Source organism: Aulostomus chinensis, chromosome 6 (genome assembly GCF_037954235.1).
Source record: "Aulostomus chinensis isolate RoL2024-O1b breed Wild chromosome 6, RoL_Achi_v1.0, whole genome shotgun sequence".
In the NCBI taxonomy this organism is placed as follows: Eukaryota; Metazoa; Chordata; class Actinopteri; order Syngnathiformes; family Aulostomidae; genus Aulostomus; species Aulostomus chinensis.
This window is the reverse complement of record NC_141325.1, coordinates 11,973,884-11,997,659: the sequence shown is the minus strand read 5'-3', so window position 1 is coordinate 11,997,659 and position 23,776 is coordinate 11,973,884. Positions and strand designations below refer to the sequence as shown.

At 40.6% G+C, this 23,776-nt stretch overlaps 1 protein-coding gene across 3 annotated transcripts in view; it reads right to left on the bottom strand.

Moving 5' to 3' along the window:
• Positions 1-23,776, bottom strand: part of sema6a (sema domain, transmembrane domain (TM), and cytoplasmic domain, (semaphorin) 6A) — a 106,968-nt gene that overhangs the window by 27,436 nt on the left and 55,756 nt on the right. For all 3 annotated transcript variants that reach the window (XM_086206482.1, XM_086206483.1, XM_086206484.1), the window contains exons 4-13: positions 22,934-22,994; positions 21,582-21,644; positions 20,945-21,046; positions 13,597-13,687; positions 12,280-12,399; positions 11,671-11,759; positions 8,450-8,667; positions 5,198-5,329; positions 3,607-3,762; positions 256-429 (exon numbers count right to left, since the gene is read on the bottom strand). In XM_086206482.1, the coding sequence (XP_086062608.1) occupies positions 256-429; positions 3,607-3,762; positions 5,198-5,329; positions 8,450-8,667; positions 11,671-11,759; positions 12,280-12,399; positions 13,597-13,687; positions 20,945-21,046; positions 21,582-21,644; positions 22,934-22,994 (1,206 nt within the window). The remainder of the gene's footprint in view (positions 1-255; positions 430-3,606; positions 3,763-5,197; positions 5,330-8,449; positions 8,668-11,670; positions 11,760-12,279; positions 12,400-13,596; positions 13,688-20,944; positions 21,047-21,581; positions 21,645-22,933; positions 22,995-23,776) is intronic.

Sequence of the window (23,776 nt, the reverse complement as noted above, 5' to 3'; positions counted from 1 at the left end):
ATAAAACTCTTTTAAATGATAGAGTAGCCATCTGGCTGGCTGGCTTCACTACATAGCTTGGGTCAGGGGAACCGACTGGTACTGATGGGGCCGGTGGGTTTGTTGGGTTGGCTCAGTAGGGAGAGGGTTGGAAACACACTGTCTCTGTTACACATATATGCAATCACTGACCTTCGTTTTTTAGCAACAGTATCCACGTGTTTCCATCTTTCAGTGTCTCACCACTATCAAACATGTGAAGCCGGGGGAACGTACTTGTCGGGGTTGTAGACGTTGAGCTCCTCCAGGAACAGGCTATCGTTGAGGAAGCCGTTGTTCATCTTGGCAAGGAATTTGAGGATGATGCCTTTCTCAGATCCCAGGAAGACCACGGTGTGGTTCTTATGGGGACCCGCTTCACTGTCCACCACGATGCGAGTCAGGCGATACCTTCAATGAGAAATACCAAACTCAGTTCGTAGTAGGCAAACATGACTCAGTGAGTTCGTCATCGTACCCACCAGAAGAGCAACAGGTTTACTCATTAACAGCAACAGATGGTGATGAAGAAATCCAACAGGGAATAAATATAAATTCAATCTTACTGAAAAAAAAATCCTTATCCTGGACCACATTCAAAGAGATTTTTTTTGTTGTTGTTTTTTTTAAAACAGGCAACATAAAAATGATCAAAATAAAGAAATAAAAGCTTTGAGAAAAGGAAACAGGAACAGAAGGTATAGGAATTCATTAATCTCACTAATTGATTGCTATGTCATGAGAAACATTATATAGGGCACATCAGGTGGAAAGCTTTACATAAGAGTTTGTCAAGCAGCAGACAACATTATTGAGGTCCTTTTGTTATTCACAGCTGCTGATCGCTCAGTTTGGCACAGCACCAGGTGAACATGCACACAATTCCATTTGCGCTTTGTTTAATTGGAAATAAAACACTGAACATTAGAACCAGACAGCTGCCATCAGGGCAATTGGTGCACTTCATGAATACTGGTATCCGTCTCTTCGTTAGCTATCAAAAAGGCGCTTCTCTGTTTATATTATTCAAATGATGAAGATGTAATTAAAGATTAAATATAAGAGATTAAACAGAATCTCTTGGCCTCACTGGTTCACCGAGCATTCTCAAGGGAGAACATTCCAAACTGAAAAGTAATACTATAGAAGCAAATTCATTTCAGGTGCGATGAATTGAATTAAAAGACAGTGACATTTTGTCCTTCACTTTAATAAATTTTGAAATATCTTTTAAAATGATTGTTGTACTTCACCCAATAAACCATAACTACAATCAGAAGGTCAAATGGTTTTGATCTGTTCAAGTACAACAGAAGCTCCAAGCACCGCGTCAATCGGATTGGATTTTAGTGAAATGTAACAAAGACATGCACTGTCTTTCAGATCTCAAGAGGGTTATTCTTTAGAATATCTCCCTCCTCTGTTTGATTAATTGTGCCCAGCCAGCTGAGGTCCCACGACCAGAAAAAAAATAACAAAACAAAACCTTTGCAGAAAAAGCTCCAGCTGGGTATTTGGGTGCTCTCTCCAGGGTGTAAGAGAGATGAGACCCTATTAACTGAGCTTGTTTCCAGTTGACTTCAGCTCAAGAATAGTGCTCCAGAAAGACACTGGCAGATATCATAAAAGGCCTCAAACTCCTTCCCCCCATATGCCTCCGTGATGCTTACATAATGCTTTTAACTATTGCCTCTGACTGGCATGCAAAGCTCTGCTCATCATCTCAACTGGGAAAAATAAAACCGTGAATCCTGATTATGTAAAGACACAAATGCTGTGTTGCTAATATGTCGCTAATATGAGACATTGCATTATTAAAATGAGAGAGGTAGAAATTATAACCTTGAGGAAAGCTGTTCATATTCTAACTAAGCCATCTCTGTATGTAGGTCAGACCTCAGCAAAGTACCAGCAAGATGAGATACCATGCAAATTATTTGTAAAACCTAAGAAGAATTCTCTATGGCGCTCATCTGTTAAGTGGTGCCATCACCGCTGAGGCTTGTCAGATATCTGGCAAGCATTTTTAACCTCAAACCTTGAGCAGCTGCATTTCAGAACCAGTGGCCATCTTATAGAATAATAAAGAGAAGTGTATCACTGGACTTTTCCAAATTTGGTCTTGGATAAGCAAATCCAACCTCAGTTTTAGGAGTCATAGCTTATCTGACTTTATCCTATCTTACATCTGGTTAGGAAATCCTAAATACATCTAAATATATTTCATCTTTCTTACACATTAGGTGTTCTCACCAGTGCAAAGTGATTCTTTAATTAATTTCTAGTCTTATCGTTTTAAGTGCTTGGGCTGATATTTGTTTTAATGTTGGGAAAATGGACAAACGTAATTCTACATCTCCTGGAAATTTCAGCTTTTTTTTTTTCATGAATAGCTTCAAGTCATGTGATCTCACTTTTTCAAACAATTTAAAAAAAATTGTTTTGATTGTATCACTCGTTCAGCTTTATATTCTATATAATATTTTAGAACAAAACGTTTATTTCAATATTTAAAAAAAAAAAAGTATTTTGTTTTACTAGAATCCATGTCATGTGACCTTTGGACATAGCTTCCCTTACACATGACCTCAGTATTCCCAATCAATACCAGATACCAGCACTACGTTGCTGGAAGCATCAGATGCACCACCTTTTATCATGTATCCTACTTCACTGAATAATCAATGAATACGGTCACGTTGTTGTAATTACTCTGTAAAAGTAATCAAAGAGTAGCCATGTGGATTCAATGAGTGAGCATAATTATAGCATGGAAAAGTGGACAGTGTCTTAAATATTGTTTCATGCGACTTGGAGAACTTTGCAAACTTCCAATAAATTTGGTACAAGAATATTGACGAAGTAACTGTCCATCATGCTAATCCTAACGGTTAACAAACAGTTAAGACAGGATCAACAAGTTTTGGAAGTATTTGTAACACGGGTCCTGGTTCATATTTAAATCTAGACCAGAATTTTTTACTTCTGACCAAATGCTTTGTCAGCTAGTATTTCCTTGCCGATGGGACGGTGGTGTGCTGTCGTGTTCCTCGGGAGGCTGGTGGAAATGTCAGTGCTTGGTGCAGCCAAAAGCTTGAAAGACCTTTATGATCATCATCAGCCACAGTGCATTGGCTTTTGGGAAATTGGATTAACTCCAGGAACTCTGGAGTTAATCCAACCGCAGAACAAAAAACAAGTTTTTTTTTTTTTTATTCCAGTGTCCTCTCAGAGAAATCTCTCAGCAATCTGCAACAAAGACTGAAAACGTTTGAAACAGGCCTCCCAGCCTCACATAAATAACACTTATTAGTGAAATGTCTTCATCTGCCTGAGCATCAAAGCAACTTTAATTGGTTGACTCTGTCTTCATCACATCACAATGTGGTCACTGTGAGAGATGAACAGCTCGTCTTAGATCAGTGTTTCTCCAGTACAGTGAAAATAGGTCACAGGCTGGTTTGAGGAGTACCACTGTGTTTTAATGAGCCAGACTCTCACAGCAGCACTTTACCTCATTATTGTCCTGGTCTGAAGTGGCGCATAGACCCTCAGAGGACAACAGCCTTTGGAGGGGGTGATACTTACCGAACCATGGTCTTGAGGAACCACGGCCGGTTAGCTATAGAGGGCACTGCCTCATCCATCAGAGGATGCATCTTGATGAAGTTGAGTGTGTCGTCAGGGAATTCATTGGACACCTTGTACCTCTCCAGGGATGGAGTGCCGGCGCAGTTGCCCGGCCTACGAAAGGAGATGAGAACATCGGTGAGAAAATTGAGAGTGGAGGACAGAAATTGAAGAAAAAGTACAAAAAGAAATACTGCCGCATTGACTATAACGGGAGAAGCAATTTTTCACAGCTAGAACTCCAATAAAAGACAGAAAGTTCCATTTCCCTAAAATCAATGAGACTTAATTTACTCTCATTCCGAGAGGCTTCAGCAAGAGCAGGTCAGACTAAGGATGTCTATTTTTTTTTGGACACATTCTGTCTATCTTATCCTCTTGCAGGGGAGCTGGTGAGATGCTTGTAAAAGAGAAGCTGCTTCTGATAGCATTTCTCTTTTGCAGGCATCTCACCTCTGAAAGCTTGTAAAACACCTTTACAGCGAGGTCTTTTATACCCTGCATGCCACATCATCCTCACCATATTTGAGATATATTAGCCAGCTGGCCACTGAATATCTGAGACTAAAATATATGAAGCATAGACTCACAAAACAAATAAATCATGTTAATAATTCATAAAAGTCACGATTTATCCTGAGTATTGGGAGAATCTCTGTGTCTGTCCGTTGCCATTTCTGTCCTGTCTCCGAAGGGAAATTTTCAAGGAAAAACACAGTTTCATTTAGCTTACATGGAAACATTTCCCAAATAAAACGTGAGCTTTTAAAACTTTCAAATAGACCTTGTTAAATTAGATGCTTGCACTTGCAGAAGCATTTGTTGTCGTCATAAATAAAGGCGGTAACAGCGATTGCGATGACATTTTCCGGGCTTTACAGTATAGCGATGTTTGTGTGTGTGGGCATATGTAGAGCAGAACAGAAGCAGACATTTCTTAAATATGAAAATCTGCAAATGATTCAGTGAGTCTAACACATGGAGGAACAGTCTGCTGCAGGGGCGAACCTTGGTGGCATTGAACCTGCCGTCTGTTTGTCTGCAGATAAAAAGGTCTGAAAGCAACATAGGTTGAGAAAGAAATCTCACCCCTGCAAAAACAACGGCAAGTATATCTGATCTTTACCATGTCTGACCTTGTTGAACACCAGCAAGTGATTACATGCTTCTTAAGGGAAGTTGGGTAAAGTCACACTTATTTATACAATGTGGAGATAGGAACTGCTTTCTCGGTTGTATGCGTGCGCACACGTACGTGCGTGTGCACACACACACACACACACAGACTGGATCTTTGTAGTAATCTGTTTTTCTTTTCTGGGGAGAAGGGAGCAGCTCACACTTATTAGCGCGCAATAGATGGGAGATTGATCAGGCTGGTGCATTTGTGGAATTAGTCAACCATCTGTAAAATGATCTCATGCTTCATTTGTTGATACTCTGAGCTCTTCTTTGATGCAGCTGCAGTGTGTGTGTGTGTGTGTGTGTGTGTGTGTGTGTGTGTGTGTGTGTGTGTGTGTGTCCGCTAACTAATTAACTGCTTTTGTACCTTGGCTTGGGAACCTTCTCTTCAGGAAAAGGCGTCCAGGTGGAGTCTGGGGATTTCTGCTCTTTGAAACGCCCTGTGAACGTGTTGGCCACTTCCGCCATGTCATAGGCGCACACTGCTGAGCCTGGAATACTGCCAAGACACAAACACAAAGAAAATGAAGAATACCTTTCCAGAGAGGTGAAATCCAGTGAGAATGCTTCATTTTAGCTGCAACCTTTGATATCTTGTCAAAATTGTCAGATTAAAAATTCTCTTTTATATAAAGAGATGCATTTTATGGATAAATCATCATTTCCATCCTTCTCTCAAGTTCTTTAAACCACATATTTATACTCCAACATTAGCTCTTGTTCCACAAACAGTGAATATATGAATATTGCTTAGCAACTGTAACATACAGTAAACGCAGCTTGCATTTTCCTAGGATGTTGAAAACAGTTCTGTGTGAAGCTATAGAATGAGAAACGCACTACTTTTAAAGTTTGTGCCTGCATGAAACTGACTTTCCATTGTGTTTTTCAGCTTTAACTTGAACTGAAATAATTGAATTTCTGGCTAGGGCCACTTCAGAGGGGCATTTACATCATCCCATACAGCTCCAGTCACAGCAACTGGGTTACAATCCACAAATTATTTACCGGTGGTGTATTTTTTTTGGCAAAATTTACATCTTTCCATTCATTACGATGTTTATATATATATATATATATATATATATATATATATATATATATGTGTGTGTGTGTGTGTGTGTGTGTGTGTGTGTGTGTGTGTGTGTGTGTGTGTGTGTGTGTGTGTATATGTATATGTGTATGTATATGTCTGTATATATGTGTATATGTATGTATATATATGTATGTGTATAAGTATATGTATATGTATGCATATGTGTATATATATATGTAGTCATTTTCATGAATGAGAGGAAATGAAGCTTGTTGGCACTGTCTAGATCATTCTGTTATATTAGTTATTTTCTTACAAGACTTATTCTAAATTGGGTAGTTATTTTTAAATGTATGCTTGGGAAAAAAATCTTGGGGACACAAAAGCCACATTCACAAAGGCATTTCCACTATGCGCTACTGTATATCCGTACTATGTGCAAGTTCAGCTAACTTTAGCTGCTCAGCTCTTCACTGGAGTTTAGACATCACTCAGTCCTCCTACTTTGTGACCATTCAAAATTGAATAAACACTTGAGAATGGAAATGAAAATAGCACAAATCTGACATCTACCTTTATTGTCCAAATATTTAAGATATTAGAATGATATCCATAACAACTCATACAAAGTCTTCAACAAATATGTTTTTACTTAAGTGTCATAGGTTCATTCAGGCTCTCTCTCTCTCACTCTCTCTCTCTCTCTCTCCCTCTTACGCACACATATAGATAGATAAATAGACAGATAGATTTAGAGATATAGAGATATATATATTATTAAATATGAGTTACAGTGTGTGTGTGCCTGCCAAGTCTTATGAGGACACATTCCCTCAAAGTCCAGACAGGGTTTCTCCAAAAGCCTTGAGGCAACAAGTTCATCACCAGTCCACTGTTGGGCAAGAAATATGGACAACAGATTATCTTGTTATTGCTCTTCATTTGAGGGGAAAATACCCATCTTGTGATAGCAGGAGAGCGAGCCACTGGCCTCTCTGTCTGCCTCAAATCAATGCATTGCCGCTTGCTGAGTCACGTCTCCATTTTTTTCAACGATCTCTTGCAAAAATGAAAACTGGGAATTGTTTATTATGTATTAGACATTTTCATTTTAAAGTGGAATGTCTTTCTGACTTGAGCTGGTTGGATTTTCTAGCTGTTGCATCATGGGTTAAACTCATCATTGGGAAGAAAGCATACACAAGGCAAGTATTATACAGAGAGAGGTCAGAGAGCTGTTAATTCTTGGCTAAGCTGCTAAATTACAGTAATTGCCAAGTGAATTTTATATGCACAGGAAGTTGGACAGTCATATGTCTGTTTAGACCAGGAAGACCAACAGAATGGCAAATAGATGGGAGGCAGAAGGGCATGCTGTACCAGCACCAGGACCCAACAGTCCTCTGGAAGTTACTCTTACCGAACTGGGACGAACAAGAGACGATTCTGAAATGAGTCGTTTCCTTTACCTGCAGGTTTTACTGCTGTCCCGCCCCTTTAGAGACTAGCAGTTCTCAGTCAAATTATTCTAATGAGAAAAGTGAAATTGATAAGAATTTGGTGAAAGAATCATTCGTAATCTGTTCAAAGTATATTTTTAAGCAAAAGTTCTCAAACTCCAAACCCGCGGAACATTCGAACATTAAAATGTTGATTTTAGCATTTCAGGAGAAAATTGTTGTTAAATACTTGTCTTTTCAATCAGATGAACGGAAATATGAAAGGATTTGTACATAAAACCAGCAGCTACCGTGTTAATACCGAAGTAATCATCCTAATTATTCATCTGTGTGATATTGACAACAGTTAAAATTTCGCAACTTCATATTTTGTTAGAGGTATAGTGATTTGATAATGAATATATTTGAAGAAGAATTGTCAAAGCAGCAATGTTGCATTCTTAAAGTGTTGTCTCTACTCCATAGGATCCAATTTATTTTAGAAGAAATAATCATAACGTATAATATGTAATATAATATAATATAACAGTGCTGCCTACAGTCGGATTGTCCTCTCTAATTCCACTCTCTCACTGTGACATGGAAAGTACCAGGATAAAAACCAGCGCTTGTAGGAATTTTCAGAGGTGCTGCTTCGCTGGGTTTTAATGTCCATTAACCATGCTCAATTGCATTGTCACAAGCAATTGTCTTATCTGCTAAAAAGCAGTCATAAAATAGAAAATTACAATATGTGCAAGCTATCAGCCAAGCTCTATGCCTTTATGGTAATTTTCAATTTAGATTAGAACTTGTCCTGCTTATGAATATGAAAGCAACTCGGAATATAATTTTTTTAATAAATGAAAAGGTTAAGCACCTGCATGTCAAAAGGTCAGCAAAACTGTTTTGACTGAAGATGTAAATGTTGACCCAATATTCTCTGGATTTAGGAAAAGCAGGCGCGCGCACACATCAACACACACTCGCATTCTTCCAACATTCAAAAAGGTCACACTGTCATCACGTAAGGGAGTATTTTTTCAAGTATTTCAAACTATGAAAGATAATTGGATTAATAAATGCAAAATAATGTCCATCTGCTGTTAATTGACAGTTGTTTAATGTTTTGTTCACTCGGTACCTGTTGTAAGGTGTAGAGAAGGTTGCCATCACTACATCCTTCCCGTTGATGTGAATGACATCGGTCACGGCCTGCAGGATGTTGAAGTAGAAGTGGGAGTCGCCGGGGATGGAGCAGTTCAGCCGAGACTTGAGAAACGATGTCCACTGCTTCTCCAGGACGCGAGGTGAGCCGCCTCGGTCGTTCTTACAAACCCTGGCCACTCGAGGAAACACCACCTGACCAAAACACCAAAGAGGAAGATTACTATTGACGGACTTTATATTCTTTTTGTCAGTTTGTTAGTTGTCAAGGCAAATTTCATCCCACCCTGTGTCTATTTCCAATAAAGATTTGTTCCTGATAAAAGGGAGTTTTTCCTCAATGGAGAAATTTTGTGTTTCCACAACATTCATAAAGGGCATTGTCTCGACTTTTTTATGAGAAAAGTGCCTTCCAACTTCTGTTAGGGATTGGATCCATCTAAATAGAATTGAATTTCAGTTATTAAAACTAGAAAATGTAATCCATAACAAGCAATAATGCTCACATCATTTTCCAGCCGCTCAACTTTGCATTTTTAATATGTTAATGGCACATTTACTCATTGTTTTCCATCAAGAATATAGATTTAATTTCTCAAGTGATATCATCATAGACCCTGCAGATCATAATCCAGAATTCCATCGCTTTATAGCAAATTAAAGACGGATGAGTAATTTGGTGAATAGATAAGCTGTTAACAATTCACAACCTGGCAACAGAAAATAGCACGAGATAAGAAAATGTACACAGCTTCAGTTGAAGCCTGCTCAATAATTACAACTCTGCCATAAGATTGTGTAGTCAGTGTTGTAATTAGTTGTTGTCACTCTATAATTAACAGCAATAAATCGAACCCTGAACTGAAAATTGCAACGTAGAGTAAACAGAGCAAATGGGAGCGAACATGCATTAAAAACAGACAGACAGACAGACAGACAGACAGACACACACACACACACGCGTATATGCACACATTACTGTGAGATTAGGGGACCTTGAGATTACAGAAATGTATTACAACAGCACAGGTGACACTGTCAGTTGAATATGGAATTATGTCAGCTTTACAGATTACTGTTCCTCTCGTCACATTTCAACTCACGGATGATAGCGGCACACTGGTTTATCAGTGAGTAACTTGGGCAAATATACAGCTCACTTTCATGCTAACAAATACATTACTCCAGGCTTGTTAATTTACTTGAGTAAAGTAATATTTATCCTGATAACACTGTTACGATCTAACATCACTAGGAGAACAAACACAAAACCATCACAGTAGATTTCACAATAAATGTCAGTGTCAACTTGTTTTCTGCAGCTCGTGTAAAAGAACCACAGATTATATACATTATACAAGTCTAGATCTGAGAACATCCAGGAGCATCCAGTTGTATATCATCCAATCAGACGAGTATGAAAGGAGATAAAGAGTGAAAGAGTTAAGTTACAGTACCTAAATTGGCACCAGTCCATTTTAAACCTTAAAAATAAGCAATAAAATAAACTCAATTCCAAACCGGAGAGGAAGCCAGTGTAGGGAGGCCAATAGTGTACAATCATCATCATCATTTCTTTTTCCGATTAGAAGGCTAGCCACTGCATTTTGCACCAGCTGGACCTGACAAAGAGACGTCTGTTCAACTCCCACATGAAGTTACAGTGTTCCTGTCACGATGAAATAAAATTTACAAATATTTTCTTAAAATCTCCAAACATGTGTGCTGCACTGGAATTGACCAGCTGACAAAGACATGCAAACATAATTATTTATCTTTATTTCCCTTAAGATTATGAAACCTGTTCATATTTTTGATTCAGTTAAGTAAAAAATGCATACACTACTAGCCTCACTGAATCAACGATAGGAATCTCATTGGCAAAAGTTAGTATTACGTTTTTAATAATGGACCCCAAGAGGGAATATATGTAGTAGAAAAGAGAATAAGGCCTGAAATGGAGCCTTGTGGGACTCCATAGGATACTTGGGCCGTGGATGAACTCAGAAATTCCTCTTATGTAAGACTGAAACCATTTGGTACTCTGAAATCTACACACAGATTTGATAAAAAAATAATAATTCTACAGTCCACAGTGTCAAAGTCAGCAAGTCTCAGAGCACCAGACAAGCAGGGTTCCCCAAATTTGCTGTTAAGAGGAGCTCATTAAAAACTTTCAAAAGAGTGAACCAGAGTGAAACATGTTCAGAAATGTTGAAATGAAAAAAATGATTGCAGTTGAGTATGAACTATCTATAAAACTTAGGACAGAAAAGGTAGTTAAGAAATTGCCCTGTTGGAGAGAACCAGAGGTTCAATATTTTCTTTTTTCTTTTTTATAACACAAGCAGAAATGAAATTGTTATCTTTTGAAATTGTCAAGGAAGAGCAAATCAATTGTATAATAATGCATAAATATCATTCTGCAAAAGTTAAATTACTCTCCACAGCAATCAGTTCTAACACCACATGGATAATTATACTGACACTGCTTTCAAAACAGCCAGCAGATTGAGAGGCCTGATCTGTATTCATGCTCTGTATAACACATGCCTGTCACTTCTGGCAGCGAATCCATTATTTCTGTGTTTCTCGTTACCTCGCCTCTGTTCTCATCCGTCCTCTCTATTTCTCACTGTCTCTTATGTGTTTCCTTTCATCTATTCTGTGAAAACACATATTGAGTGATTCATTTCCATAACACATTTTCTTCTTCATGGTATCCAATTAAACTTTATCAAGAAAGGGTCCAAAACTGAATTGAGGGGATTAATAGAGGATGTATGTTACTGTCCCTCTGGTGTGAAAGAAGCCTTCTTCTTCTTCTCTTCTATATTCCAGCTCATTTCTCAGAGACACTTGGGGTGGAATTCCTCTTGGGAGACAATGAGACGATAGGTCAAACTGGAGCAATATCAGACGGATGCGGACATGCAATTCAAAATGTATTTTTAGACTTCAAAAAAGGATCTCCAGACATTCACCGATTTTTCTTTTTGAATCTATTTTAGGTTCCTCATCCTGTTCGGCTTTGTCTGTTACTGAAAACATTTGGCCACTTTACAGCTCCTGAAAGCTTCCCTCCAGTTACGTGATACACCCTTATCCTGTTAGTTTCCTTCCTGGTTCCCCTGGTAAATAGGAAGTCACCTCTGATTAGAGTTCAAACAGTAGCATAAGAATAGGGTCTGGGCTTACCTTTCCCATTGTGTTGTATTCCATAGCAATTTCCCGGAAGAAAAAATAGATGAAGTCCCCATAATCGACTGCCTGGACAAAGTAGGGTTCTGAAATAGAGAAAAAAATTGTAATAAAACATGACACAAAATGACATTTTTGCAGCAACTAAACAGTTCTGACACCATATTTCACAGTAAACAGCAGGGATATCTGTCATAATATGCAGAAAAGCACTGACTGTGAGCCTTGAGTGCCTCAGTCTATCATCCATCATATCAGTGAAACAATTTGTATGCAAGGGAAAAGAGATCTCTCTATTGAATTTTGACAGGCTGGACTTGTGCTTATTTCTCCCCTGGGCAGAGCAATTTCCTGGCTACATCAACTCTACCAGAGCAGGTTGGCAAAATGACTGCGTCAAACAGAGCGTGTAGCATTAGCATAAGTGCTCCCGCTCTTCATACCTAGACTCATACTCTGAGGAACACAAGTGCAACACCCAACTCATAAATCACAATAAACACATGGTCGAGCATGCATGTCCAAAACCTAAGTTTGTTTTCTAACTTGTCAGTCAGCTTTGCTGTTTTTCCACCCACGGGGACTTTGTGTGCGTCCTGCACTCACCTTTCAGCCATTTGGAGTCGTGTTTGACAGTGCGCAGAGTTGGGCTGTCTCCTAGGCTACGATAGATGACCGCATCGATCGCTAAAAAGTCTGTTACTGTGGCCGAGTACAGCTTGCCATCTGGAGCGGGAACACAGAGATGGAAAGAGCAATAAGGGTGGAAAAGATTGAGATGGAGGGGCGAGGAAAGAGGAGAGAAAGAAAGAGCCACAGAGAGAAAGAGAAAAAAAAGTGACATAAAGTCAGAAGAGAAACATACGAAGCCACTTAGACATTATTGTCTCAATGGCTGTATACACAAACATGTTTCAGATGGCTGAGTCCTGGAAAACAAGTGAATAACACAAACCGGAGAGACTCTCTGATGACCAACAAACACACGCTTAAACATGTTGCACATTTGTAAATCCTCACAAGCTACTTCAAAAGGCCGAACACTGAAGCCCTGAACTCACACACACACACGCACGCACACACGCGCGCGCACACACACACACACACACACGCACACGATACAAACACAATCCACCACCAACATGACCTCAGCCTGCCTTGGCTATAACCACAGTGGAAACTCAAACTACATAATTGAAAGGATAGCAGCGAGAGGAACCCTCTTGATTACTCAGTGCTTCCAGCTCCTTCCAAGCAGCTCTGCTACACATTAACTGGTCAAGCTGGGGTTTTACTCTCCTCCTAGCCGTTACACAGGCCGGGACAACTCATCAATAACGCCATAAATCAGTTCACAGCAAACATGAGTAGGGACTCAATGTCTTTAGCAGCCTGTGGGTAGGTGGCATCGCACCCCGCCAGCGGAAGGCTGACTCATGTGGGTTCCATCTGTTTGTGACTTATTTTTATGCATTTTTTAAAGAATGGGATGTTGACAGAGGAACATAATAAGATAAAGTGAAACGTTTTTATTTTGCTACCACAATGTGCTATTGATGTGCTTCCAGGAGGCTTTAATAAGCTGTGGATTCCAGACGCAGAGTGAACGTTGCTCTAGAGCATGTAAAACAGGTTGGCTTCCCTTCTTGACATATTGTCGGAGTATTGCCATTAGAATAAACCACAGAGTATTAGGAACAATATTAAATACAACCACAACTAATCCCCCTGCTCAAATAGACTTAACTCTCCCATCTAGTTAAATCACGTTCCAAAGTTAAATAAGTACAGATAGGAGAAAATTTGAATTTATGTTTTTGCCTCACGGCGGTATCACACATCTATTTTTTTTTGCCTTTTAACACAAATTACATGACGTGTAAAATTACTAGCAGTCAGTTAAACAGATGCATTTCATCTTACCAGCAAAGAGGGCAACATTGGCATGCTTGGCGTCATACGGGCAGCGCGCCATCCCACTGATCTCCTCCCCCAGGGCCTCTAGGGTGTCCATCTAGGGTTAGAGATGAGGTTAAAAGTCAAAAGAGGGCAAACAAACCAAACAATTAACGAAAAATAAAACCAAGACAGAAAATGATGTTTTCCAGTTTGGGGGTCAAAGATGAAAACCGTCAATGAGAAGTTTACATTTCAAACTTGTCAATCTGACTCCACAAACTGTGTGTTTAAGAGGGAGAACTGTGGAATTAGTCTGAATAAAATAGAATAAAAAAGCTGAGGTAGCCAGCCCAGGAGTGAGTCCATCCGACTCTAAACTAATATTCTGCGGATGCCACTCTGGCGCACTGAGAGCTGTCAAAGCAGCCCATCTGGGAGTTTCTGGGAAAACTGTCATGGAGAGAGATTTTTTAAAAAGACATTTTCCACAGCAATGTGTTTCACAGTATGAGTGGGTGAGGTTGGCTTTCCCCTGCTGTCCTTTATCCTTCAACTGTACTGTTAAAGAAGAGTTTCAACAACCCTCAAGAGAGATCTTTAACCCATTTATTGTGCTTGCCCCGATTTCCAAAGTTGGTGCTGTTGTTGTGAAGAGGAAATAAATGTGCAGAAAAGTGAGTAAACTCAGGGCCTTGAGGGGCGGAACCAGAGAATTTTTATAGAATCCCCAGTAGTTTTTAAATAGCAGATCATACAGGAGTTCTGACTAAATGTTTTGCAACTTCTTGCAAAATCAAGATCTATTCCTTGAGTATTTCTCTGGCTCTGTTTTATTTCAGGAAAAAGTTGTAATTCTCCACATAAACCGTGGAAAAGTGGTATTCCCCAAAACCTGTGGAAAAACTGCTATGCAGACTAGACCCAGCTATTCCTGGAACTTGCTGATTGTTCAAGATGCACGTATTGAGTTTACAAGGCTGGGATCATCTCTGTTAATGGATTTTCTTGTTTTGCACACAGTTTGATTACAGTGTGATTGAGACAACATAAAAGAAGACCCCCATGTGGGTGAAAGGTCAAAATCATCCCGCTATGTTAAACTCTTCTCCCCCAGCATGCCTCAAGACACTGCTTTCTACTGGCCAAACACCAGGAATACACACAAACATACTGAGAAAAGAGAGGAAAAGCCATACTGCAGTCATTTTTCTCCTCAATCTCTCTATATCTCATCTTCTACTTCCTGGCTTTCTTACTTTCTCTCGACAAAAGAGAAGCGCAGCCTGCCAAGGCTGCAAAGTGCTTACGCCGCCCTTTCTGGTCTCTAAACAGGTCATTTTGTTTTCTATTCCTGTCTCGGCGGAAACGGTTATCATCTGCCCACTAAAAAGGTCACACACACTCCGGCGCAATGCTGGAAAAGCCTGCCAGAGAAATTGTTGAGGCTGATTTGGCAGAGAAAATTACAAGTGACCTTTTACAACAAACACAGAACCAGCAACAGCAGCAGTAGTAGCAGTAGCAGCACATTTCTCGAGTTCTCCTTCCTTCTGTTTCATCGGAAAGTATAGGATTGTATGATAGGGCAATGTATTTATATATATTAAACAGAGGAGACTTAGTTAATCATAGGGGACACGAGCAAGTGAAGGTCAGGTGTGTGCACTGAATCGTCTTGGTGAAACCAAGTAACTCAGTTAAGCCTGAAACGTCTAAGAAGCAGCACACTGCAACACAAACACTCCTCCCCCCACCTCCTCCTACAACACATCACACAACGCATATCTCTCACACCACAGCAACTACCACCCCCACCCTCTCCACACACACATGGGCACACACACAGACCCCTCATCTCCCCAGTTGATTTCACTAAGGCAGTGACCTCTGTCTACTGGGCTTGGCTGCCTGTCACTGATCTATTCCTGCCGTTTGAAGAGAGGAAGACACTCCCAGTCCAGCCTCACTTAACGGAGAGCTCCTGTCAAGTCGGCATGTGTCAAATAAACAAAACAAAACAGAAGAGCACTCACTTTAATAATCTCAGCTTTACCACCACATGAAGTCAGAACATCTCCAAAACAAAATTCACATTTTAACAGCCAAATTGATTTTTTTCCCCCCTCCACCTTGTTTACCAGGCAAACCTTATTACTCTGTCACCTCCACTAGCTTTGAAAAAGAAAGAAGCGCTCCAGCTAAATAGAAACACTATTCAAAGTAATGGGAAGGGAACAATGTCACACTTTGTCAGTGTTGCCTTAACAACACACTATTCTGTAGGGACCCACTGTAGCTTAGCAGACAAATGTACAGTAACCTTGGCCCCGGGTGTAGTCTATCTAGATGAATTAATTACTACAACAGCTCACTGGTGTTTTCCATAGGCTATATGCTAATTAATTAGACAAACACAATGTAGATCCAAAACATGCCCATCAGGAGTGTTATAATTGGTTCAGCATCAGCTTGGGTTCTCAGGGTGAGGGACATGTTCTGTCTCTGTTGTTTCTATAAAGACTTTGTGGATTTGTGAGGACAGCGTTTGGATAAACTGAGTCACATTCAGTAACAGCGATAATGAATGAAACAGTATCCTTGAAATGATAGACTTGTTTATTTTAGTAGGGTAGGGAGGATTTTTGCTGGGATGAATGATTATGCAAACTAAATTTTCTGACGACAGCTTAGTTTATGGTGTCAGAGTCTCATTTGTATTGTTAATTTTCAATATTTGACAGTTTTGGATGCAGTGTTGGACTCATTTCCCATTATATTGAAAGTACCACCTCCATGAACCTTCATTACTTCAATCTCTTTCTTTATCTGTCCTGATATGTTTCAGATCTAGATATTAAGTCATTCTTTTTGTTTATATAGATCTTCCAAACTTCACTTCTTTCAGTTTTTACCGTATTTTTTTTTAGTTCTCTTTAGTGCTTTAATCTTTATTACTTCCAGTGAAAGCACATTTGGTGATGAATTTAAGTGCCAGTCACTGGATGGTGCCACTGGCAATCACTGCCACTGTTGGGTTGGACCCTCCTTTTTTTTGCTCTTTGTCTTTATGCGTCTCAGTTTCGTCCTTCAGTTACAACCCTGCAGTCTTCCTATCAGCATCCAAGACTACATTTGGGTCCAGTTTCCCTTGTTTTTTACACCCCGCAACATATGGATGATAGTGGTGTCTGAATCACCTAAGAGATTACATCTGTGATTTATTCGGTTCTAATTGATTGATGCCAGAGAAGGCAGCCACTGAAACTTTAATCCTTAATTAATATGAAGGAAAACAAGCCAATAAAAACAGTCAGAGATGCATAAATCCTTTTACCGACTCTGGCGTATCGACAAATTCATAGATCAGTGACCTCTATTTTGTTGCTTAGTCGAGTCCCAACACATTTCTCCACTTGTGTGCAACCTTATCTATGTGAAAAGGTCAAGTGTACAAGTTCACACCTGGGCCAGAAACACTGGAGTTAACCAAACACCAACATATCTCCCTGGGAGATTAATGGTCATGGCCCATTTCTCTGCAACCTGTTTCTGAGCATGTCCTGTTTCTGAGGATGAACCCCTCCTGTGACCCTTTTATCTTGAGCAGGAAACTTTGCAGCTGTTGGGAGGAATATGTCATCTTAACCTGCATGTAAAAACATGATTTATCTGAATGTTCAAATTGTAAAATAATCTTTTGGAGAACAGGGAACAAATATTTCATTGTGTATTCTTGCAGTTGATTAATTTTGCTTTGAAAAATATGCTTTTGTCTGCCTCTCTAATGAACAGCATGTCAGTCAAACTAATTACAATAAAACATGATGTGTGCAATATTAAATCTCAAATGTAAACTCAGAGGAAATTTCCCAGTGTGCCAGTATCACATCAAAGATGCATCACCTGGGACCTACTGCGTCCAAGCCCCCTCTCACAGATATCCCACTGATTACCCCCACTTCGCCCGGCAACAGGCGATGAAACTGACTCCAGTCATATATCAGCCCAGCTGGATGGGGTGTTTATTATTACAGCACAGCAAGGGAGTGACAGAGGGAGAAAGCAGCAGAGGAAAAGATGGTGGAGCGGTGGGAGCTATGCAGGGTGAGACGAGTTAAGGCTGACAGGAGAGGAGGAAGAATGAATAGAAGGAGAGAGAGAATTGGGCGCTGCGTGGCAAGAGGACCGTGCCATGGCTGCCAAGGTGTTCCTTTGTATGTGTGTGTGTGTGTATATGTCTTGACACTACTAACAAAGAGTGAGGAAGGGATTATGAAAAGAAGTTAATGAGAAAATAGGTAGGTTTGTTACAAAAAAAAGCCTATCAGAAAACGTCAAATGTAAAAGGTTAAAAACATGTCAGAACAGGAGACAGTGTGTGGTGTTACTGGTTTGTGCCCCCCTGTTTCCCCTCCACCTCTGCACCCCCCCCCCCCCACCTTCCCTCCTGCTCGCGTTGTTGATTAATGTGGGATGAGGCTGGCCCCGAAACAGAAGCTCTCTTCACTGCTGTCACACTGGGGAGATGGAGTGGCAAACTGTGGCCAAGGTGGATTTAACCAGAGCGCGCGCGCACACACACACAAACACACACACACACACACACACACACACACACACACACACACACACACACACACACACACACACCTTTGACCAAAGCAGAGTGGATGAGCCCAGCATGCCTTCAAAGGTCTGGGATCTGCCCAGAGAGTCTGCCAGCCTGCCAGCAGTTCAGTGTTTGTGTCTGATGGGTTTTCGTAAAATATGCGCGGTGCATGTTTGCATGCACAGTTGTCAGTGTTTATATTTGGTGCAGATACTTTGCTTACTTTTCCTGCTCATGTTCCCAGGATATTGCGTGTGTAATTGTATGTGACGAGTAAAATTACATTTATTTTGTCATATTGATTCAGTTATTCCCAAAACTAAAGTCACATTACAGTCGACAAAAAAATAAATTCGCTGTCATGATTTTTTAAGGGCACATAAGACCGACTCTCTAAAATATTCAAGGTTTTCATTTTGCTGAGGAACTTTACTCACTTTGAATTTAGATTTATTTCATTCTTATGTTTTCAGGTTGTGGTATGTATCAACAAATGTTTTAAAATTCAAATGAGGCTCAAATGTCCAAAGGATGGACTGAAAAGATTGAAGTGGTATTTCTAGTTTGTTTGTTTTTTTACTACTTTTCTGTTTCACACTTATATCCGTCTCTATATGACTCTTTATATATGTCTAATGTGTTGATTTTATTCATATTTATGAGGCTAAAATTGAGGAGTGTGAACTTACTGAGATAATAACCGCATATGTAGGAAAGCATCGGTTACTTCTGTTATGACCTGGTAAAAATCAGTTCAGTTCAGTTCAGATCCAAAATAATATCCAATTTTTTACTAAAGTCAGTCTCTCCATCTGTTTGTTTTTTTTGTTTTTTGGCTTCCTCTGATGCACCTGTTACATCCTTGTGCAGAACACATCTCATTTTTCTGGCAGGGTCTTTAATGAACACATAAATATAATAACTGCTTTTTACTGTGTTGTTCCAGACAAATGTTTGAGATAACTACAAAATTACGTCCTTAAAGACACCCCTTAAGATGTACTAGGTCTTCAGATCACTTCACACACCCATTATATATGCATTGATTTGAAGGTTTTATAAAGGCAAGCGTGCGCGCTTGAAGGCCAGTTTCACCAAATCCCTTTGTATTTTATAACACACTCCATCCAAACCTCTTAACTATACCAGACATGCAGCAATATCTGTGGACTAACAGCTAAAACAAACCTTGAAACCATAACCGGAGGAGCCATAAAAGCTAACCACGCCTGATAGATGCCGAGACATAAATTCCACTTTCCCTTCAAGACTCAGTGAATTGAAAGACATCCACTCTGTGCGCTTAGCATGCTGAACCATAAACGCAACAGAGCGGAGATGTCTTGTTTTCCTGGTAAACAGATCTAGTGAACCAAAGCAGGAGAGTTTTCCCCACAGGCCAGCGAGATAACATCTCTGTGTGCTGAGACCAACCAAACAATAAACCGACCATCCTTCAGGACACGAGTCTCTCCGTCATTCCTGGCATCTTTTGTCTTGTCAGTCCGTTTAATGAGTCTTACTTTTTAATGGCATTCTTAGTAGATTACTCTAGATGACAGTTTATAGTTATAATCTATAAAACATTACTTGTGATTTTGATGAAAGGACAATGTAAAAGTCAATGTGACTGCATTTTTGTTTTGTTTTATGCATATTTCAGGCATAGTGTATGTTTTGTGTGTGTGTGTGTGTGTGTGTGTGTGTGTGCGTGTGCGTGCGCGCACACCAGGTGTATCTGGATTAGCCTATACGTGACACTGTTGAGAGCACAATGCTTGCATGCTGATGTGGCTGTGGAATGGTGCAGCAATCACACCGCTTAAATACTGGTTGATGGTGGAATTACTACACCAGTGCTTTGAGTTTCTTTTTGTACGTTAAAAACGGATGACTGAGACAGAGAAAATCTTTTGGGTTTGGGCTAAAAACATAGTTATAAACAGATACACAGGAGAAAATAACTCCAATGCTGAAAAATAATAATTGTCTTACGATTAAGCTACAATTCATTCATTGCAATAGAATAGTTCACTTTATCCACACTAAAGCAGGGAAGATCTGATTTGTTATGTTAAGAATGAAACAACAATGGGACAATTTTAGCTTCAGCTCCAAGACAGATGCTCTGCTTTTTATGTTTGTCTCTTTGCTTCCCTGTATGCCTTAAATGTGTGTGTTTTCCTCTTGACATCTACCTGCCATCCTTATTTGACCTGACATCATTAAAACGTATCTTCACAAGGTGTTTTTTGCTTTTGCCTGAAGCAATCTTGAACCTTCTCCAGACATGTCCGCATAGATACAGCCAGCCCCCTCTCTTTACAGGGCAAGGTTGAGTCAGATTTCAGGAGGGCCTTTCTTCTTGTGTTTCAGCGTGAGTGTGAGTGAGCAAGTTCATGTGTGTGTAAGGAGGTAGGTATGTCCCCCTGGTTCTAAATCGAGCGAGTCGAAGTACACCTGGAGATAAAGGCATTTGAGGAAGGCCTGCTGAGTTGTGAAAGTCATCCATCTATGTCCATTACTCCATAGCTCACCCCCCACCTCGACCCCCATGTGAAAAATATCCATGAGTCTGTGTGTGTATGTGTGTAAGAAAAAGCGTACTGGAAAGAATCAAAGTTTTGTACATGTACAGTTTGGGTGAAGAATAATAAACTGAGGTCATAAAAGGACAAAGCAGCAGCAGATATATGAGTGTGTGTGTGTGTGTGTGTGTGTGTGTGTGTGTGTGTGTGTGTGTGTGTGTGTGTGTGTCCATACCTTGTAGGTTCGGCACGAGGGGTTGAAAGCATTTGTTCCACAAACAAACAAGGTGTCATCATTTTGCTGCAGGAGGACTTTGATGAAATTGTGACACTCATCCTGCAGGGGTGAGCGAGACACAAAAAGAAGAGAGAAAGAAAAGAAAAGGAAGCCCGTGGTGACATTTGTGTCTTTTATAATAGACACTTTTACACTGAAAACCACATGCAGTTTTTCAAATCAAAGATTCTTTTCTTTCTTTTGAAGTACAGCATGTAGCGCTCAAACATAAAGCATATAATCATGAAATGCAGCATTCCCACATATTTACCGCCAATGTTCATGTGATGTTTTCTACAATCACAATGAAATCTGAGAACTCATTCATTACCGGAGCACATCCAGAGAACATCATATGGTGCCATTTGATCGAACGATTATCAGTGTATACTGTCTGATTATGAAGGTTTTATGATTCTGCAGGATCTTTGGAAGCTGTCAGTGTGTGTGTGAACAGTTACACCCTTTGTTTGCACTGTATCGTGTGATTCGTTCAAGTGTTGATTGAGACTGAGGTGATTTTTTTTTGTTCTATAAATGAAATTAATTTCATGCAGAACATTCCTGTGGCAGCGCTCGCATGCGTCTTTTATACCTTGTGCTTCCCTTTCATTCGGCAGGTGTCAACGTCAGCCTGTCTGGACTTCCATGTCATTTTCTGGAGAAAAATGTAAGTAAAGGAAAGAATAGGGGAAAAGAGAGAGAGAACCAGTAAGCAAACAAGATCAACATCGAGCTAGGAGGTGGAAAAACACAGAAAGCAGTACTGAGCTCGATAACCAATCTATACTGCCATCAATAACAATCATCTTAGATTCTTGCACATTGATTCTGCTCATGAGGCTCCTGCTCTGGGGTGAACTTTATTCCAGGCACTGATTGGAGATCTGTTTACCTCCTTGAACCCTAATTCTCTGCAGGAGAGGATGCAAACTGACTCTGGATGAGCCCAAGGACGGATCCCACCTCAGAGTTTAGAGCTCATTTCTGTGGATTGACAGGTTGGCCATCCTTATAGAGTATGTACACACACACACACACACACACACACACACACACACACACACACACACACACATACATACACACACACATACTCTGCCTTGGCCCGTGGGTCAGTGCCAGCAGTACCTGTCAGTCAGCTCCAAACACACAAACATACACACCCCTTTTCAGTGTCACACACACTTATCAGTCAGCGCTAACACATACACATCACTCGTGCCCAGAGGGTCAGCAGTGGGCTACTGGTTCTGACCACTACGTACCCACCGCTGTTGTACTACATGTTTGGAGCTCGGCGGCTGATTAAAGACCCTCAGTCATCAATCAATCTGCATGTCTCCCACCAGCCTTTCATCTGCAGCCTGCTCTCATTAAGACCCATTCGTTGGGCTTTGACATTGAAGTGGATGAGGTGGAGGGACGGCGGGTTGTTGTATACACCAGAGTGGCCTTGTTTGAATTCTGTTTGCATGCATTATGTTAAGGGCAAGTGATGCCAGCGAGGAGTGGTTAGAATGAAATGAGAGTGGGTTATTACAGCCGAGGGCCTACGTAAATATGAAGTACTTTTAGAGTAATCTAAAAATATACAATGGGATTTCATTCCCCTAACATCCCGTGCTCTTCTTCTAACCACCACCCTCCCTCCCCCTGGTTTACTTCCTCTACTATCCTCTCAGCTTCCGTTACACACCCACATGGATGACGCAGGCAGTTTGCTAGCTGATTGATTGGATAATCTTCTTAACAGGGTCACCGTGGTGTACACGGGAGGCTCACACCGGTGAGCAAGTGAGTAACACACATAAGCACGCGCGCGCGCGCACACACACTCACGACATATGTACACATAACACACAGTGTTACGCCAGGTCATTAGGGTTACGTTGTCAATCGCAGCATGCTGAGAACAACACGTCCTCAAAGAGACGTCTCACTCACCTTACTGAAAAAGATCTCATCACCATTGGCAGAGTCTGAGTCCACTGTGTATATGTGATCCCTGGGAGTAATCAAGAGAGAGAGAGAGAGAGAGAGAGAGAGAGAGAGAGATGAGGAGATACGAGGTCAGACAGCAGCAGACAGTCAAAAATTCAACAAACAATAAACCCATTTCGTTTCTTCCCTCTCTGTTTTTCCCCTGCAGGCAACAAATAACGTCAGAAAATGGGGCTTTGTATAAACTTTGTTCAAACTTCAAAAAATGACAATAAACAAAAGGAGGCCAGAGCTATTTGCTCTGTCAGACAGAAACAGTCAACAAAGGTTTAGAGCGCTGTGGCGCAGGCCGGGGGACAAAAGCCTCTTTGTCCCAGAGAAAGGTCTTGAGGGGGGCTAAGGGAGGAGGGCGAGGCTGAGACGAGAGGTGCCAAGTCACTCAGAGCTGTTCAGGTCAATTAAGTCTAGTGTTTGAGCCACAGGAAATCTATACTAACACTCATTATAGCTCAGACTGATGTGTGCTGGCCTGGAAATATACGACTCTCCTGTATTACACAGTCAAGCCATATAGGTCCCAGCAGGGCATATGGAAGACATAAAACCCACAAGGGTTAACTACATCCCAGACAGACAGACAAGCCGGCTGCTTGACCAGGCATGTAGCAACACCTACTTACTGCAAAGAATTAGGGTGCAGATGAGGGGAGGGAGTGTGCGATGCGGGGGGTAGAAGGTGTAGAAATGGGCTAGCGGAAGAGACAAGAAAGAGGGATTTACCTCATTTGGTGAGAACCAAAGGTGACCGTGCCAAATGATGTAACTGCTTTAATTTGTTGGAGATTA